This window comes from Corvus brachyrhynchos, unplaced genomic scaffold (assembly GCF_000691975.1).
Source record: "Corvus brachyrhynchos isolate BGI_N302 unplaced genomic scaffold, ASM69197v1 scaffold19, whole genome shotgun sequence".
Classification (NCBI taxonomy): Eukaryota; Metazoa; Chordata; class Aves; order Passeriformes; family Corvidae; genus Corvus; species Corvus brachyrhynchos.
In genome coordinates, this window is record NW_008246061.1 from 1,581,832 (window position 1) to 1,602,287 (window position 20,456).

Here is a 20,456-nt window from a genome sequence, read left to right on the forward strand (position 1 = left end):
CGCGTGGGGCGGCCCGGGGGGGGGTGGGACCCCCGCCACACGTCTCCTTTGTGAGGATAAACAGCTCCCTGGCTGTGGCAGCCTACGAGGACGGTGAGCAACCACAACTCTCCTCCCTGTTACAACAACAACAACAACAACAAAAAAAGGCTCTACGAAAATGAAGCAGCTGTGCTCAGCTTTTTGTGTGTCTGTAATCCTGTGTATCCACACACACGCACACACTTGCTTTTATGTGAGAAAGTTGGCCAATAACCCTAAATGCATTAGGAGGAGGCATTGGAACATAGCACCCATTAAAACTGAGCTTTAATTCCTACTGGAGCTGCTGCACAAAGCTTGAGTGCCAGGCTGTAGTCCAGCCAAGCTATCTTAAGCAAATAACTTGTTTTGCTATAAAAATATTAAATATTCTTCCACCAGCCTTCTCCTCTGGCCAAAACTCCCTTGGGGTGCTGCAGAGCTTTGTTATGGGGATGGTGGTAAACTTGGATGTCTGATTAATCCCCGTCCCTCTCGCTCTTGGCGTGGTGTGTGCATGCACTGAAGTGTTGGTTTGCAGTGCTGGGTTGTTATTATATACTTGGATTTAAAGAAATGAAGCTTTGACCTAATATTTAGTGAAACCCTCATAAAATCCTGGTTGTATGCATTGTTTTAAATATCCTTAGAGGTTTTCTATAATGGACAACAAGAGCCAGAGACCAACATCTTCTGGATGTGGGAGCAGCAATTAAAAAAGCCAGGTTTGAACAGTGCTGGTTGTTCTGGGATCCTAAGATGAGGGGCTCAGGCAGAATTCAAGTCCCATCATCTTTCTTTAAAATGTATAATTTAACACTTAAAATGGCTCCTTGGGTATAAATAAAGAATATTTGTACATTTAGAGAGCTTTGTACACATACTGTCTTTGATCCTGGCGTTTGTACAGGTGAAAACAAAGCAGAAGGTGGATAATCCAAACAAAATCCCTATTCCACACATTTATTTTTAAAAGTAAATTAAATGCTTCATGTGTTTTAAGATTCTCAACATCCTTAGCTGTTTTTCTAGCTTGGATCAAACTGGGATGGTTTTCTGTGGGTAAAAATTGTGTATAGGCAACATTTTCTGACAACAGCAAATCTGGTGTTATTAATATTATTTACTTGAGTCATAGGAAATTATAACACAGCTTTAAGTGCTGGCTTTTTTTCCAGTGAGCCAAACAATGACTAGCAGAGGGTCTTTTGTTTGTTTTCTAGTTTCCCACTGACTAATCTAATAATTTGTCTGGGTTTTTTGCCTGTCATATCCCTTGCTGTCAGTGCTGTGACTGAACTAGTTTGCATAAAGCTCGGCATCTTTTATTCTTTTGGGTAGAAATTTTAATAGGCTCTCTGATATGGCAGTGACTCTGATTTGAGAAGCCTTGGTCAGAATAGATTAGTTTCTATGGGAATAGGGAAATAAAAAGATCCATTTTAGCAGTGTTTACTAACTGCAAGCCGAAAGCACATATTTACACTTTGGTGCAGAGAGTTATTTTAAATTTTGGGGAGGGAGCGGGCGGCTTTGAAGATAATGTGTTTGATTGTTCTTTGTTGTACTTTTCCAGCTCCCTTTCCTCTTTGTTTGTAAGTTTGACTAACCCAGAGAAACCATCTGCTCGTGTTGGAGGTGGTGCTGTCAGGCAGAGTCTAGACTTCCCTGGCGGATCCCTGGCTCGTTGCGATAGCATCGGCTCCTCCCGGTCCAGCAGGGCTCCCGCAGCGCTGCCCTTGGCACCCCATCCCAGGGAAGGGCTGACAGGCACAGCCTGCCTTGCTCTGCTCCTGCAGCTCCCTTCCCAAGGCACAGCAAGCAGAGCAAGGAGACAGGTTTGTCTTCCCGGGATGCCCCTATCCAAAGTGGGTTGTCACTCCACGGTGGCACTGAAGGAAAATGGGATTGTGGCTCCTGGTGAATGTTCCTGACGGCGCCAGCCTCGGAGAAACAGGCTGCAAGGAGAGGGGAAGGAGGGAGAAATGGATGGGGAGCAAATGAAGTTCCCTGTGCCTGTGCCAGCGCTCAGTGGGGGCACTGGATGTACACCTGGGGCAACGGGACTTGGCAACTCGAGCCACAGTTGTGATTTTTGAATTCCAACCCACTGGCCTCATATTTCTTCTGCCTTGTTTCCTATTGTCAGCACTGGCAGTGCTCCAGTTTGATTTTACCACTAATTGTGTTGCACGTTACCGAACTGAAATGAATCAAATCAAAATGCTTTTCCTGGAGCATTAGATAAAGCAGGCGAGGGTTCTGGGTAATGAGCAGATGCTGCTAATGCAGGGACAGGAGAGGCCTTGCCAGGACTCCATCTGCTCCATGCTTGCCTGCCTTTGGCTGGGAGCCACAGCTTTTGGGAAACAGCAGTCTCCTTTAGCCACCCCTCTCCCCCCTGCGCTCTGGAGTCTCTTGGTTTGACTTGAAAACAACGTGCAGCAACAGGAGAACAGAACTTTTTCCTGCTGTCCTTTAAATGCCACGGCCACCCTGGTGCAGCCACGGCAGGGGACACGGTCCTGCTGCCCTGCTTGTGCCCCCTCAGACCCACTGTGAGGAGCTGGTGGCCCTTCACAAGCTGCAGAGCCACTCCATGGAGCAAGGGAAGGTGGTTGCTGCAGGGATCAGAAGTGCTGCTGCCTGCTGCAGGCTCCAGGAGGGGAATTCTGGCAGCGCTGCTTTTTGGGACTGGAATTCTGTGCACTTGTCCTTTCTGATGCCCCTAAAGCTGCCTGGGGGTGTTGTCCCTTCTGTACCCTCTTTGCAGAGTGGTGGGTTTGGCGCCTTGCCCTGAGTGCTCCTAGAGAGCGGGAACATTCCAGGCTGGCAGGAGTGAAGGAAAAAGTGTTACAAGGAAACTACAGGAGCAGGGGCTGGGCTATTTATTTATTGCCATTGGTGGCTGTGGGTGCAAACTTCTTGGTTTGGGTGAGCAAGAGTGTGGTTTCCCATCCCAGTCATCCCATTCCCCATGCTGGGAATGAAATAGGGTCTGTGCCTTCTCTGAGGGACTGCCCAGGGTTGGTATCACATGGTGGAGGTAAAATCTGGGGGCGTTTGGTGGGAACTGGTGTGGTAATGGTAGGGTGAAGGCAAGGCTCTTATCACTGATCTTATCACTAATCTCTCACTGCTTTGTACCCTCAGTACCTGCTGGAAGTAAAAATTAAATGTAAACTGTTGGTTAATGAACTTCAAGTGTCTGCTAAGGTTAAATTGGCTCCTCTGAGTAGAAATGTTTTTAGGGAAAACTCAGAATTCACAATAAGAAGTTTCGATACTCCAGGCCGCTGCTCATTTCCACCCATGCTTTTCTTATACTGCTTGTACTTCATAGAGATATGATATAGCTGAAAATTATAAATAAATTAATGTTCCTACTTTGGAGTAAAAAAAAACACCTCTAAGGAGCCATAGAATCACAGAGCAGCCTGAGTTGAAGGGACCCACAAGGATCATCAAGTCCAAGAGTTTTCAAAAGGTAAAAAAGAGTTTTATTTTGTTCAGATCGGGGTAGAAGTGGCAAGACCACAACTCTGAAACAGGACAAACATCGTGGAGATGATGTGAGTTCAGCAGCTTCTGGCCTTCCCACGCAGTTGTGTTTAGAAGCTGAAGTGAATGAGTGTGAAAACCACGAGCACGTTTGGGTTCCGTGCTCCAGCACAGACAAAATTCTGGTTCTTTAAATTTATTTTTCAGATAACGCACGTGTAAATTGCTTTACATCTTTTCCAAAGCTGGCAGCAGCCCCTAGCTGACAGCAAATGCTGGTTTTAACACACAAGAGCTGATGCAATGGGACTTCAGGATCTGAGCTGGGATCCTCCACGCCCAAATCCAGCCCTCCCATCCCAACCTCCTGGAGCAGGCAGCTCAGGTGGGCAGTGCCCTGTGCTGTGCCCAGCTCAGGAGGGGCTCAGACAGGCTCTGTGACGCTGCCAGACACAGCCAGGATAATATTTACAAATGAGATTTAACTCTGTTTGCCTCTGTGTTTGTGCTGCCTTTCCCTGTCGGAGGATTAGGGGATTTTACAGGAAGAGAGATAGTTGGTTTTGTTTTAATTTTGTAGCAAATGCAGAGAGAAACCTGAGGGGAAATAGATGTAACAGCTGCTTTTGCAGGATGCCTTTTGTGCTCCCAGCCCTGCTGATGGAGGGAGAGGAGCCTCCAGCCCCCCACCTTTGACGCAGCAAGAGCTGTGCAAGGCTGGCTGGTGCTGCCGAAATTGGGCGATCAGTCAGGATCAGCACTGCACTCTCTGAGGCACAACAGGCTCATGCTCAGTGTTTTCTCCAAGTACCTTCCAACCTGGAGGGAATTGCAATCAATGGACCTTTCATCAGGCCACAGTTCAAAAATATATTGGGTTGGGAGTTGACTTTTTTGTCGGATCTGGGGCAGAGTGTATAAACAAGGCTGGTGCAGTGATTGTCATGTCGAGTGTCAGCATTACAGCAGCAGCAGCAGCTTCTTGCCCTTGTTCTCTTGAGCCAGGATGATTTTCCAGCTTGCTCATAATTCTGAGTAATTTTGGGGAGTTATTGTTGGAGTTCAGTTGGAATAATCATGATTATGGTGCAGATTTTAGCGTGCCGTGAAAGTGCTGCTTATAATTTTGATTTAATGACCTTCTAACACTTTCAAGATTCCAGTATTCAAGATAAAAAACAGATAACGTATGGTTGCAACCTTAACTTCACCTTAGCAGAGGAATTGCTGTGGAAATGAGGCACTGGGCAGTGCTGGAGGCAGGAAGACAGACTGTGGAGAGCAGTGATCTCATCTGCACTGCTAAATCTTAGCCTGATTTTTTTTATGCTGCCACACTAATAACCTGAACTGGAATGGTGGAGGATTTTTTGCTCTTACCCAAACATGATTGACTGCTGCAAAGACTTGCACGCCCATAAATACCTTTTGCTGTTTCTGTAGTGAAATGCAGAATATTCTGAGCAGCACTTTTAGCCCTTGTAGCAGCTTTACCTATTTATAAATCCAGTGGAGTGTTTGCTTTTTCTGTTTTCCTTCTGTCACGATCCTTGTGGGTCCCTTCCAACTCAGGATATTCTTTGAACTCTCCTTGTTACTCTTTACTTCGTGCTCCTTCATTACATGTGAATTTGGGACCTTACAAGTCACTTTTTTTTTCTTATATTACCAGGAATGTATTGCCCATATCATGTATCAGATGTTTCACGCTCTGTTTTTGCCTGGTTAAAACCTTTTATTTTGGACAGATTTTGCTGTTGAATATCTGGTTAAAAAAACAAAAAAGTACCTGTCTTGAAGCAGTTTTATTATTGCATTTTATTATTTCTCTGTCACCTCTTTGTCATGTTTGAGGTGCAGCAATAATAATAATAATAACAGTAATAGTAATAATAGTAATGATAATAATTATTAGTGACTTGTTGCCCAAAGTTAGAGAGCAGAACCCTGAGCTCTGGGTTTCCCAGTTTGCTCCTGTGGTCAGAGTATTTTTGTTATTTTCCAGAACTCTCATCCATTAAGACACTGTCAGACCTTTGAAATGCTCAGCACAGAGATGTGTAAACAAAAAGCTTCACTGAAAACAAATCAGCTTCGCTTTTCCCCCTTCATGAACCTGGTCTTGAACTGGGGTAAACATACTGCTGAAGAAAAATCAAAAATCCTCCTGCTTGGAGGAGCCTGGCAGCCAAATCCGTGGTGTGACACGGAAGTCCAGTTCTAACACCCATGTTCTGCTGTCACTCTATCGCTGGTGGGGCTTTTTGCCTGGTTCAATCATCTTTGCCTGGTTCAATCATCTCTCTCTTCCCCATCCCTTTGTTTAGGGAAGAGGTGCCTCAGCTCAGCCCTGGTGTGGGGTGGAGGGGATGGAGCCTGTGCTGCCCATTTGGATTTGTTAACTGGTTTTAAGCTGAGTGTGTGCAACCAGTCTGCTTTGCAAACCCAGTTCAGCAGTTATTTACCTTTCAAGCAATTAACATAATTACCATTATGCTAAGAAGTAATTTTGGGAAGTTCTGCTCTGAGCCCTTACGACTCCGTCGGGACAGTTTTAGTCGGGACTTATCTTTTTGATGGAAGCCTAATTGCAGTTTTGGCTTTGTGTAAACAAACAGAGGCGGCTAATTGTTTAGGCAAATAGCAGATTAATTTAAATATTCATCCCTAATAAAACAAAAATGGTCCCCATTATGGTACTCATTCCCATGGTGAGGAATATAAATATTCAGTGGGAGTGCCATTAGACAGGGATCTTAAGGATTATCTGCATTATTTCACATGGGTAGCACTTTCCAGATACCAAATAATCTTTACAAAAGCTAACATAAATCAATTTAAACTCATTTAGCTACCATTTCACTATGTGCAGTTTCATTACCACACTCTTGCTTCACCTCCTCTGGGACTGAGGAGGAGTGTTTGCAAACTGGCAGCGGTGCCCATCCACAGCTGTCTGTCAGGGCTTTTATGTCTCCTTCTGAAGGAAGAGCTGCCATTAATCATTTCATCATTAACGTGCTCCACTGCAAGGGAGGCTTCTCCAGCCCTGCCTGTCACGTTGGAAGATTGCTTCTCCTTAATTCAGTGCAAAGGTGGCCCAGAAGGCTCCAGCTCCCTTCTGTTCCCTCCTGATTGCCTCAGGTTGCTCTTACTCCGATTATGATGCTTTTAAATGGAGAATTGGGGAGCCAGGCTGGCAAAAATGCAATTACAAATATGTTGTCTTTTGACTTACACTCCTTTATTCTTTAGGATTTGTATTCTTTAGCTTTTCTCTGTGGTCACCAGGGACAGGAGCCAGGGAGTGACTGGAGCTGTGTCAGGAGGTTTAGGTGGATATCAGGGAAAGGTTCTTCCCCCAGAGGCTGCTGGGCACTGCCCAGGGAGTGGGCACGGCCCTGAGGCTGCCAGAGCTCCAGGAGCGTTTGGACAGCGCTGCCAGGGATGCCCAGGCTGGGGTTGTTGGGGTGTCTGGGCAGGGCCAGGAGCTGGGCTGGATGATCCCTGTGGGTCCCTCCAGCTCAGGATATTCTGTGATTCTGTGAATTGTGCATCAAAGTGACTTAAAATTTGAGTGTGGGTTCTTCCTCACTGGTTTTTGGGGTAATTCAGGGCCTCTGTATAATAGAACAAAAATTCAGGTGTCTGTTTACATCTCATCTCCAAACGTGGAAGTGTGAAAGAAGTCAAGAGTCTTCCTCAAGGTGGGTATTAATGTTATTGGAAAGTCCAAAATTAGAAATAAGTTACAGAGCAATAGAGCCTGGAATCACAGATGGGTTTGGGTGGGAAGGATCTTAAAGTCCATCCCATCCCACCCCCTGCCATGGGCAGGGACACCTTCCACTGTCCCAGGCTGCTCCAAGCCCCAATGTCCAGCCTGGCCTGGGACACTGCCAGGGATCCAGGGGCAGCCACAGCTGCTCTGGGCACCCTGTGCCAGGGCCTGCCCACCGTCCCAGGGAACAATTCCTTCCCAGTATCCAATCTGTACATCTCTTCCTTCAGCTTCAGGCCAGAGCACATGAATTTTCCTCAGAACCTGTTCCGTGGTCAGAGGAACCACAGCATCCTGAAGTTCCGATTTCCTGCCCTCATCTCTTCCCTGTCTATTCCCTTTGTTCCACCAGATCGATTTGCAGCTGTTTGAAAGTTGTGTCAAAGCCTGAGCTAACCCCCAGTGCCCATTTTGCAGGGACTGTCAGTGTTTGGAGCCTGCTGTTGGGGCGGGAGCCAATCCATCACTTCCAGCACAACCAGCGCATCCAGGCCTTAGCCCTGGCCCCGGGCGGCACCGCGGTGGCCACGGCGTCCGGCTTCGAGGTCAAGGTGGAGAGCCCCAATGACAAAGGATTCTGGCAAACCCCAGGAACATTTGAAATCCAGAAATTGGTGAGTCTCCAGGCTACTCTGCTTCGTTCCAGCAGCTCCTGCTCCACTAATTATTTTGGTAGGGTTAAGATGGATCTTATGAAAGTCTTCCCGCCTGAACTAGATAAGGGCGTTGTCAGCTCGAGGCTCTGACTTTGGAGCAGGTTAAGGGATGAGCCTTCCATCCCTGAAGAGCAAGGGTGAAATGCTGGCTTAAACTAGGAGTGAAAATGAGCACAAGTCCATATGGTGCAGGAGGTTGGCTGGGTTTAATTTTTTTTTTTTCGTTTTTTTGTCAACAGTAAACTAAGTTGGCTCATTTTGTAAATCAGTTTTCTCGCGCAGAATTGGAGCTGAAACTCCAGGTCTCATTCCAGATCCACACTATCTGATTAATTCTGAGGCAGGATATTGCAGGCAGCCTAATAGTGGCACTTGTGAAGCTGTAACTACTCATGCAGCTTCTTTAGGTTGCACCTTCTGTCACTGAAGTTTTGAGAGTTGTAATTAAAACTCATTCTCTGAAGTTTTATTTTGTCTCAGAGTATCAACATTTGTTTGAAAGGGGAAGTGTGTAGGAATAATTGAGTCTTGCAGCCTCTCTCCTGTAGGAAGAAGCTGTGCAGTTAAAGGGTGTGAAGTAATTTTAACCACTCCTGATTAATCCCCCCTCAAGTGAAGTCAGTACTTAAAATATTGGGGGATTTTGTTAATTGAAGAGATTTTCTAGCAAAAGCACCACCCACTCCACTGTAGTTGGATCCGTTTAACTTGTGTGCTGTGACAAGTCCGTTTGCCCCATGGCACAGACACTCAGGACCCCACACTCTCTTTCAAGGCTGGGTTAGAAATCAGCTGTTACGAAGTTTAAACCCTTCCCACGGGGAAACTTTCCAGCCCTATCTTCACTGAAATGGGAAGAGCACCATCCTCGTGCTCTTGGGACAGAGGCTTAGGGTCTGACATTTGGGCTGTCCTAGAGCTGTGATGCCTCTGTGTTAATTTAGGGTGTATTTACATGATTGCACAATAAACATCAGTTATACCAATGTGTTTCCTCTTCTGGAGCACCTTATTCACATTCCAGCCATGATATTTGCTTTGTGTGCTTTAACCTTGAGGCTTTCTGTCCTTCAGGATGAGGCCATTGGGTCTTGCTCCTTTCTTTGAGGTGATGTTTTGGGATGTTTAATTGTAATGTGCTCTGATTAATTGGGTTCTTTATGGGCTCGTTCGAAAGACTGTGAGCTGAATTTCACCCTAGGAGCTAAACTTGCAAAAGTTCAGAAATGAGCTTGGTACTTGGTCTTTGTGTGGAATTAATCCATAATTGAGGTGATTCAGGACACACATGAGTAGTTGGTTCAGTTCAGCATGTGGCAGTAGTGATGCAAAAGAATTTTTGACTGTAATAGAAATAAAAAGTCTGCTCTTTTTAGGTCAACTTCCTTAATCTGGTTCCAGATGTCACGGGGAGCCCAGTGGCAGTGGCAGCTGCAGAGGACATTGTCTATCTCCTGAAAGCAGAAGATCCTGGCAAAGTTCTCCACTCTGTCTATGGTCAGCCTGTCACCTGCCTCGATGTGTCTGCTCATGAAGCGGCCTTTGGCATCAAAACCTTTGGCTGGTTATTGAATGAGCCCAACCAGGTATTGTAATTGGTTTTTGATAAGATTTTTATACCTTTGTAATTAAGGAAAAAAGAGTGCGTGCTGAGGGCTTTTTTCCCCGCTCTCCAGCTTTTGACAGGAGAGAGAAGACAATTTAATGCAATAATCTCATGCTTCTTTGTGTTCTTCTGTGGGCTGAAGTGAGGGATTCTTGTTCAGCCAGCTGAGTTCACTTTGCAACCTCTGCTCCTCAGCAAGGCCCAAGTCAGCTTATGCTGCATCAATGGCATCAGGGGAACTCACCTCAAAGAACCCACCTAAAAACCCCAATAAACAACCCAAAAGCCCAAAGCATCCCTCAGCCTTTCTGGTGAGGACATCCTGAGCAGTGTCAGGCATATGAACACCCTTAGGAGGAAGATGCTTTTTGTGTTTTGTGCTCGAGTATTTGCCCAGGCTGTGAAGAGAGCTGCTTCCAGATGCCTTGGGAAGAGTTCCTGTCCCTTTCCTGCGTCTTGCCTCCCTTTTCCACTCTCTTTGCATTCCCTTGTTGTGTTACACTTCAGGCTGTCAGCAGGGAGGGAAGGAGGGTGCTTCAGGCAGGTGGAGAAGGAAGCAGAAGGGCAGCACCCAGATGAAAGGAGTGTGGTCTGCAGTGTGAAAACGCAGGATTTTCCTTGGCAAGCGACTAGAAAGGGAAAGCTTTATTTAGGACTTCCTCAGTTAGGAACAAACGTGTCCAGCTCATCTCATTCCCCTTAAAATCCCTGTTCACCATGAATACCTTGAGGGCTGAGATGCTGTAAGCTGTGCTGTCTTTATTAATTCCTTTGCTGCCCTAATCCAGCTCTTTTCCCTCCGGAGGTGGGAGGTCAGGAGGTAAAATTTCCTCATTTGTGGGCATTACCCCAGTGATCACTTCTGTGCCTCCTAAAGGAACAGAGAAACCTCCCCAGGCCCCGAGTGCCGCTCAGCAAAGCCGGACATCTTTCCTAAATTAGTCCTGAGCTGCCCTGCTCTTGCTGGCAGATTGTATTAAGCCTGGTGCATCCTAATCAGGGAGATGGGCCCAGACAGCCGGGGGGTGTGACAAGGACACTGCCTTGGCACTGCTGCTCCAGCTGACATCACGCCGGAAATTAATTACTAATGTCTATTATGATAATTACCGGCCTCGCGCAGACGTGAAGGGACTTTGCAGCGGCTGATTACGCTGGGCACACGGTGACAATCTGTCTTTGGGAGAGCTCTCCCTCCTGGAAATGCAATCCTGCAGGATTCCAGCCCCCTTGGCTGCTGCCTGTGTTTCTCCCCACTTTGGGGTTTTCTTTGTTTTCCTCTGGGTTATTATTTTTCTTCTCGCAATCCCTGCCTAGTAACCTGCTTCCCGATGAAAACACTTAGGGAAACCATCTTTTCCCTCCCTCTCTCTTTTTTTAATCGTTTTCTAATTTTAGCCACATTTGACAGCAGAGCTGAGATCTGAGGCATAAATTTTGTGAGAACTTTTATGTCGGAGAGGAGGAAAACATCAAATCCGTGGCCTAGACTTGGCTCCTGTCAGATGAGAGACACCCGTGCAGGATGGAGGGGAAAACAGAAATGCTTCATCCCTGAGAAGTTCAGCTTGCACTTTAGTAGCACCAGACAACCCAAATATGATGCTGTTTCTTGAAAGTTCTTCTGCTTTGGTGCTCCTGGAGCTCTTGTTTTAAGTCAAGCTGTGAAAGATTTCGTTGTTTCAGCTCTGTTAATTCAACATGAAATACATCATTTCCCTTAAGTTCCAAATTCTGAGATCTGTGTTCCCATCTAGGCTTGTGCTGGGCTAATTAAATAACCCAGATAACGACCCACAGGGGAAATCCGTATTCCCAGGGCATCCAGGGGACATTCCTTGAGGGATGATGTCAGGCCAGTGACACATCCCCCATGTCAGGCAGTTGGGAGCCCCGTGATCACTGAGCTGCTGCAGCACCAGCACCAAGGCTGGGCAGTCACCTGTTGGAATTTTGGGTTTAAACACCATGGGGGAGATTAAATCCACAGACTGGCTTTGGTCCTCTCTGTGTCAGGATCTAACCCTCGTAAGGAAGCAGCAGGATGAACGTTAGGCTTGACTTTGTCTGATTTCTGATGCAATCTGGATGTGGCTGAAGCTTTTCTCATAGCTGGTGCCTTTATAACTAATTCCCTGAATCTGCTGTCAGGTAAGTCTGGGCTCCTACTGTAGTTCAGATGAGCTTTGTGGATTATTTCTATGAAATTTAGAGGTGTTTATTCTCCTGAGATGGGAGGGAAAACCCTCAAACACAACTTTCTCCTGTATTTCAAATTCTGCTCAAAATTTTTAACGTACTCAGCAGTTCTTGGGGGGGATATAAGATAATGAACCAAGGAGGATTTGGAGGTTTTTCCACCAAAGCAGCTTCATACAGCATGCATGAGAATTTCTATTACAGCTATTATCAGGGACAGTTCAGCTGTGGGTTTGGTTGCTTTGTGGAACCTGGTCCCAGGACTGGTGGATGGGGAAGAGAGGAGGGAAGGGATGGTTTAAAGCTCCAGCTCAGAGGCAGAAGGCTGTGGATGTGTTGAGATCAGCTCTCTTGGGTGCTGCTTGTCAATGCTGTCACTTTTGCAGCTCTTTGGAGCTGCTGGTTGGCTTGTACTTGGTGAAGGGTGTTCAAGCTCACCTGGCTCCTCTCAGCAGCCGTGAAACACTGCCTGGGTTTGCTCCCGGATTTGGTGTTTCCGTGGAATTCTTCAGCTGCTTGGAAGTGTGAGTGCATCCAGTGGAATTAACCACTGTTGGGAACTGATAATGAGTGAAAACAAATTTGAAATCATGGAATTGCTGGGCTTGGAAGGGACCTTAAAGCCCATCCAGTGCCACCCCTGCCACGGGCAGGGACACCTCCCACTGTCCCAGGCTGCTCCAAGCCCCTTCCAGCCTGGCCTTGGGCACTTCCAGGGATGCAGGGGCAGCCCCAGCTTCTCTGGCAATAGTAAATAATCCTTTAAATTGAGTTTCATACTTTACAGTCATTTTTGGATGATATATTTAGGTCATAGCTTCTTTACAGAAGCTTTAACATCTTTTTTGCACTTTATTTTAACTAAAATCCTTCTGACTGAGAAGCTGCATTGTCTTTCCTGATGTCAAATGTCTCCAGTTCTCACAGAGTTCCAGAGACTTCCATTTTTTTAATCGTAGTTTTTCCTTGTTTAAAAATGTGGGGTTTTTCGCTTCTGTTAACCCCTGTGACTGTTGTATGTAGCCCAATTTTCAACAAATTCATCTTTATGGACCCTTGTTTTCATACTAGTAGAAGGGCAGGGCTTACTGGTGCCTGAACAGATGGAACTTGCCCAAATGTCTCTCTTTGAGGAGTTGCAGGGTGTTAGCAGATCTTTGGAGGTGTTGAAAGGTGTTTTCAATACCTTTTTCTTTATAAACTCTTGGTACCACTTCAGAGAGGTAAAACTCTCCGAGGAGCTGAGCTGTGTTGGCCACTACAAGAAAAAGAGACCAGCAGAGAGTCCAGAACTTTTCCTTGTCGAAATTTTGCATGATTTATTGATCAAAGAAATGATCAGGAATAATTTTGCAAGTTAAAATAAATAAATGAATAAAAAACGAACTAAATAATCAACAAATCCCTTTCTGTTGGCTGACATGAATGACATTCTGCTTTTTTCCCCTGTTTGTACAATAGTGGGAGTGCCTCAAAATTGGCATGGCAGCCTAGGTAGGTGCCTCAGGTTTGGAAAACACAGCTGCTAGGATGTGCCACGAATATTCCAGGTGATGAAACCAAGGGAATTAATTCAGTTTTTAAGGTTCAACTTGCCTCCCTTCTCCACGGGAGAAGGTTTCTCTGAGGTTAGGGAAAACCTGTCCCTGGGCTAGAGGGACTTTTTGAGTGCGTGGGTGGTTCAGTGGGTAAGCACAACATGCTCCCCATGGGCCCTGGAGCTCTTAGCCCAGGCTTCAGCCACGAGTCAAACGAGCCTGGTGACCCCATTCCAGGTCCTAGCAGACATCTGCCCACATCCCAGCCCATCCCAGGCTGGCAGAGCCCCGGGGGCTGGCAGTGCCCAGGGCTGCAGGTGCGTTGGCAGCGCCGGCACAACGCTTGGCTCCCCTTCTTGCCACCAGCCTGGAGCCTCACTCCGCAACTCCAGGCGCAGGGAAACTTCAAAGGGAAAAGCGAACTCCACTTGTCTGTAGCTCTGTGTGTGACTCGTGCAGCAGGTGTTGGATGGGGAGGAGCAGGGAGCTGCTTTTCCTGCTGGATTTGCCGGGAGCTGTGCGGGCTCTGCTGGTTTTGGGTTTCCAGGCGGTGCCCGGCGCATGCGTCTGCCAGGGAAAAGTCACCTCTCGGATGGCATGAAAGTCAATTTTCCACATGCTCAGAGAAGTGCTTGTGTTCCCAGCTCCCCACAATGACTTATATCTGGCAAGAACTTGCAAAATAGTCTCTCTGGCTGATTGTCAAAAATTACATCATATTGGAGTAAACTGCTTTTAAATCAAACATCCATTATTCATGGATATTAACTGCTTTATTTATTTATTTATTTTTTTTTTTAACTGGCTGTTTCGTGTTTGATTTACTCTTTTTCTTCCTCTCTGATTGTCTGTCTGTCTCCCTCAGCTGCTCCTTTTAAATCTTAGCTCATCTTGAAATTTATGGAGCCAGAACACTTATCTGTGTGCACAAGTATCAGTGTGCTGACCTTGCATTTGTTAGCAGGCAAATTGTTTTTGTTGTTGTTGCAGCGTGATGTGCCATATTTACAGTAGGCAATCCAATACATTTGCACCGGGAAAATGTGCCCCTGGGGCTTGTAAACTTTAAAAATACTCTTTTTTTTTCCTTTAGAAATAAAATCCAAACTTGCAGCAGTGTGGACCATATGTTGTCGTTAATTTGATGAGTTCCCTCACAAATGCATATTCCTGCTTTTGTAGGTACCCTCTGGATTGGATGGGTTTGACCTGAGCAGAAACCAGATCCCTTTTTATTTATGGTGGACTTGGAATTTCACGACTTTTTTTTTTTTTTCATTGGCAATATTTGTGTGTATTCAGGCAGTGTTTTTTCCAACTGGCAGAGGGCTGGACAGAAGGAAAGGGGGAGAAACATAATCTGAAAATAAATGTAAATTCTGTTCTCAGGCTTGCTGCTTGATCCTCTGCCACTCTGAGCAGCTCAGGGTGGTTTTATTTTAGTTAAAATGACAGAAACCTCAATCCTGGACAGTTCTTTCTGAAAAAGTGGTTCTTTAATGGATCCTGTGTGTTGTTCAGTGGGGAGAAAGATGTAGGGTTTGAGTGTGGTTTTACAAAATGCTTTTTGCTGATATTTGTGATCCTCCCTGCAACACTGCATCGAAATAAGAACCAAACACACCCCACACACAGAGGGATTCACCCAGCTCTGAGCCACAGCTCACTCTCCGTGCTGCTCCTTTGGACAGGAGGCAGGAAGGGGATGGAAAGGGAAAGGGAAAGCAGCTCTCCCCCAGAGCAGGCGTGTGCTGGCTCCCAGCCAGGACAGTGGGATGGACACCCCAGCTCTTGTTGAAAGTACCACAGGCTCTTTGATAACAAGTGCTCAGGGATTTGTTGTTTTAATGTTCCATCCAAAAAAGACATCTCTGACAACGCAGCATCCCAGAACACCTGCTGGGGCTTTGGACACGCATGGAAGAGTTCCATCAGCAGCATTTCCTTCAGTTCCTTGGTTTTTCTTGGAAGTATCTCAAGCAGAGTGCATCGACCACGCTTGACCTCACTTAGCTGCGAGATGTAACAAAGCTCACAGCTCAGCTCTTCTGGCTCCAGAGCCTTTAATTCTTTGGGAATTAATTTCAGGCATCTTTCATGAGTTCTTGGACAGCATTTAAAGAGAGTGCCCTGTACCCACTGCTCTGCAGTTCTGTGCAGAACAGTAACTTTTCCTTTCTTGCCGTGCCTGGGCTTGTGAATTTGCCGTTCCCGGCGCAGCCCTCCCAGAAGAGCAGCCCAGGTTGAGCCGTGCCCAAGTCGCCCAGTAAAGAGGGGAATTAGTCTAATGCACTGCCTTAACAAAGGGGAGACTATGGGCATGAATAATTAATGCCCCCAGTCTGTGGCAGTGGGCTAAAATGAAGTCCCATTTGCTCAGCCTTATTAAAAGAGAGAGAGGGAGAGGGAGGGATGGTAAAGGTCGTTAAGGGACTTGTAACAGGGAGAGAATCGCCTCGGAGATGGATAATGTGTTTGCTAATCTCTGTGGTTTTTAACTAAACAGAATGCTGAAGGTGCTCTGGCTATTCCTGGCTTGTTGAATTATTAAGCATTCAGGGAGATTGCCTGGCTCTTGGCCAACAACTTGGACTTTTCATTTGGCCGGTGTTAATAGGTGACACTTCTTATTTGGGGCATCGGATCCCGGTGCTGGCTGCACGGCCTCTTTAAAGCTTTTCCTCCCTGAGATCCCAGTGGGGCCAGGGCTGCTCGTTAGTGTGTTATCCCAGGGTTCTTCATTTCACACCCAAATGCTCTTGGTTCACTTCCCTCAGTTTGGTACCTATTAGGTCACTGGGCTTGGGTGTCCATTATAGGATTATAAATACCTTTAAAAGGGTAATCCCTTTGCAGTGTGCATTATAGGATTATAAACCTCCCAGAGACCTTATGCTTTATCTGCCCTTTAACACACAGGCCCTTATTTCAAGTCCCTGTTGACCAGGTATTTCCATTCTCTCTCCTTGGCCTTTGTAAGGAAAATCCTTCTTGCCTTGGGATATTGCAGGAGAGCTCATCAGAGGTGTTCCAGCAACTTCAGAATTGTCATCAGTGTGCTTTTAAAGCCCTGTCTCCAGGAAATTATTATTCAGACTTCAGCATTCTGAGTGCTTTTAGCTTCTTTACTTATCAGCTGGGGAGGATAAAGGTTTGAAATTCATTTGCAGGCCATAAAACTGCTCAAGACAGGTTGAATTTTGAGACAGACAAAACCTGGATACTGAAGAGCACAAAGAGACTCTTCCAGTGATGGAGCTAATTGGTTAGTAAGATATTTGTGCATGATAAAATTGAAAATAAATTTTATTTTAACCACCAATCCTGTTGATTGTTAAAATAAACAATCTTTAAAGGAATAGAGACGGGCATGAGGAGAGAAGGAATTAAAGGGGGTAGGAGAAGATGATAAAAGCTTTTCTTCCATTTTTGTGGGTGTGAACTTTTATTTTCTTATAGATTGTGAGATGCAAACACTTTAAATTGGTGGCCACCTACAATGTGAGGAGAAATAAGTCATTTTTCCACCTGGTGTTACCTGTGAGCTTTGCCACAGGGCTGTGGGCAGGAGAAAATGTGGAAAACAGGGGAATCTTTCAGTGCTACGTGGAAGCAATTTTTCATTCCAGCCTTTCATGGCCATGACTGGATGTTCAAGTATGTATCCTGTGTTTATGGCATGGATGGGAGCTCTGGTCGTTTAGATAAATTAATAGTTTGTGGATGTTCACTGCAAGTATCAGCCCCAGGGGACTTTTAAGAAAGCAGCTTTTGGCCCTCTCCCCTCTGGAGTTTTAACATCCAGCTGGGAAGGGCTCAACTGGGAGCTGGAATCCATCGCTCCTGACCCCATCATTTATTGTTCTTCAGCTGAATTCAGCAGTTTATTGACTTTGTCTTTTGTTCCAGACTTTCCAAGGAGAAGTTTGGGTTGCCAGGCACAGATATTAATTTCCTTTGCACTGAAAACCCTTGGAGGTGCCTTTGCCAGAACATCATTATCTGTGGGTTTGGTTACTGAGCTGTTGGGAGCTGGGCTGAAGTGAGAACAGGCTGTAAACTGCTTTTTAGCTCAGACACTAACATTTCCATGCAGTTTGTAGCAGCTTTTTCCTTGGGGTGGAAGTTTAAATTAATTTTTATTTCAATTTTACTTTTATGTCCTAAATTTCCCTGCAAAGGGAACCCTGTCCTTGCTTTGGTTTTTTTGGGTCTTAAGGATGAAAAATGCCATGGTTTTTGCGACAGCTCCACAAAGAGCTAGTTTGGAGATTATAAATCTTAGGAACACCTAAGGAAGTTGGATGTGGATGTGTTGATCCTGATAGGGTGCTGAAATATGTCTGAATTTGCCTGGTCTTGGGAGAAATGGCAGGTGGAGGAAACCTGCAAATTCTCTGCCTCTCTTTGCCCTGTTCCTCGAGATTTTTAGAGCTTCGCTCTCCATCACCAAATGATCCTCTCCTGCTCTCTTAATTCACCTTTCAGATCTCTAAAATGGCACAGATAGGAAATAAAAGGCCAGGCAGCATCAGTGCTGCTGTTCTGGCAAATGTTGAGCTAATACATCCAGATAGTGCAATATTTATTGAGCTGCACGTGGCTGTAATCAGCAAATTAGAAGTAAAGAATATTGATGTGACGTTGACATGGCCACGCTGATGTTGCCATGGAAGCTGTAGGGTTTTTTTGATGTTTCCAATACCATTAACTCTTTTCATGGTCACAAGGTTTCTTTTAATTTAAACGAGCATCACCATGAAATTTAATCATCTTTATGAAGTTATAGAAGACCAGGTGCAGCGCTGAGCTCCACTGGGCTTTGACCAGTGCATTTTTCTGTTTCTAAAAATACTTGTTCTCCTAAATTGGAAGGCCCAAATAGACACATCTCATCTGGCCCCACAGGAAGGACAGCAATTGTGATTAAACTGATTGAGGAGAGGAGTGGGAACGGCCGGGGAACAGCTCGTGCTTCGCATGCAGGCTCTGACTGAATCATCTCGGGTGCTGCCTAAAATCAGAGTTGTTTTTCTGCCTTTCCCATCTGAGCTGCCACTTCAGATGTGACATTTCCCTGTGTGTGTGAGGGCACCCAGGCTCTCAGCAGGGCCGTGGTCAGCTCTGCTCTGCAGTTCCTGCTGCCCTTGACCGGATCTGCCTCTCACTGTCCATCTGTCCAAACCTCCCCAGGGCTGCTGCTGTTTGCTTTTACTGCTCTGTCAAATGTTAACATTGATGAGGAAACTCTTTGCTTTTCCTGTAAGCCTGAAAGATTTGTCCCGTGTGGTTTGCCTGGGAGCTGTACCTGGCCATACTGCTTCTTGCTGGATCCCACTGGGCTTATAAATTCCTTATTTCTGAGGGTGTTGTTGCCTCTTCATGGGAATAGCTCTGTCTCTTGGTTCTGTTTTACACACCAAGTCCTGCAGAACACCTCTGGTGGTCACACCTCTGCTTTGTGCTGCAGCAAAACATTGTCATGGTGCTCCTGCTCAGTTTCTGAGGTGTTTTATTCTCTTCCTGCCAGATCCTTCTTTACAACCTGGAAACCAACCAGTGCGTGACCAAGGTGGGCAACTCCATAGGTGACTTCTCATGTGTCAGCCTCCACAACAGTCCCCCCAACATGCTGGTGGCAGGCAACAAGGACAGAAGGTAGGTGCTCCCATCTCCAGTCTCCCACCTCCAGCTTCCTGTCCTACCTCTGGCCCTGCTGGAATCGGTTTCTCCTCTCATGTTTCCATGAAGCTGAGGAACAAACTATTAGGTAATAGTTGGATGTGGCTGTCAGTGTGCTTTGTCTGGGGAAGCTCCACGGGAAGAGGAGCTTTCGGAGCCATTTGGTGGACGCAGTTGGTGCACAGCCCAGCGAGACCACTTGGAATATCTTCCACTTCCCCGCCGCCACCCGCAAAATGAGTTTGGCATTTAAAAGCTCACTTTCTGATATTAAAAAAATAACCTAAGGGATGAATCACAGAGGATGAGATGGGCCCGGCTGCCAAATGATGTCAAGAGTGTATTTCGGAACACTGTGATGTCCCTCAGGTGACGGAGAAAAAAAGAGACTTTCATATGAACAGATTCCAGCTTCTATTTAGCTGATTAGCAGCTTTCTCTTTAACTCCTTGGCTTGGGGAGTAGGATTTTCCCAGCTCAGTGTCTGGTGCCAGGAATGGCCGCGCTGGGAACAGGCAGTGCGAAAGGATTAAAGTGCTTAAAAAGACCCTTTGAGTCCAATTTTTAGATTTCCTTTTTTTGGCGAGTCGTTTGTGGGGTCTGATCCAGTGCACCAAAGGAGATGTGGGATGGCCAGGAGCCAGTCTCTAATGGCTCCTGCTTCCTTCCCTCCTCCTTTCCACACTGGGCACCAGGCTGCAGGTGGTGCTCTGCTCTGGTGCTGGGATCAGATTGGAAGGCGGGTACTTCCCTCTGCCAAGTCCCAGGCCTCTGTCCCGCCAGTGCAGCAGCTTGCAAAAATGATTATTTTGTCAAACAGCTTTTTTTTTTTTTCCCTTCCCGGAGAATAGGGAGTGCGAGCAAACCTCGCACTCTCAGCAAGGAGGAGAAAGGAAATAGCTGAAGTTTGACAAGTGGAATTGAATCCCTGGGAGGTTTTTTCCCTCTAAAAGCAGATAATTGGCTTTCCAAAGCACCCCAGTAAAACTACCTCTGGTTTTGATCTCCTGCATGATGACAGGAGAGGAGCTGGAGTTGATATCCCTCCCCTTTATAGCAGAGTAGATGTCTGTGCCCTTCCCCTCCGGAAAGCTTTTGGGCCTTTCAGCTCAAGCACTGACTGAGTTCAAGGATGTCACTAGAACAGCAAGGAGTTAGGGATTAATAGTTTGGAAGACAAGTTTGGCATCCAGGAGGCAGAACCAGAGTATTTCAGAGGTCAAATCCTCGTGTGATGTGCTGGGCATCCACACGTGGAACAAGACTGGGATCTCCACGGCCATATTATGGAGTGGATTTATTAAACAGGGACCTTGCCATGGGAGCTCAGGCTGCTGCTGGCCAGAGGGAACACTTATTGCTTGAATTAAATACCCAGTTTCCCTTGAATCTGCTCTACTCAAAACCATGAATTTGATAAGTAATGCTCATGAAGTGGTTTTGGTAGGACCTGTAAAATCTGTCCTTCCCTC

The 20,456-nt window shown here is 46.1% G+C and overlaps 1 protein-coding gene across 1 annotated transcript in view; it reads left to right on the top strand.

The window, feature by feature from the left end:
• Nucleotides 1–20,456, top strand: part of FBXW8 (F-box and WD repeat domain containing 8) — a 50,270-nt gene that overhangs the window by 22,581 nt on the left and 7,233 nt on the right. The window contains 4 exon segments of the mRNA XM_017746481.1: nucleotides 5–93; nucleotides 7,721–7,917; nucleotides 9,336–9,545; nucleotides 18,833–18,960. Of these exon segments, the coding sequence (XP_017601970.1) occupies nucleotides 5–93; nucleotides 7,721–7,917; nucleotides 9,336–9,545; nucleotides 18,833–18,960 (624 nt within the window).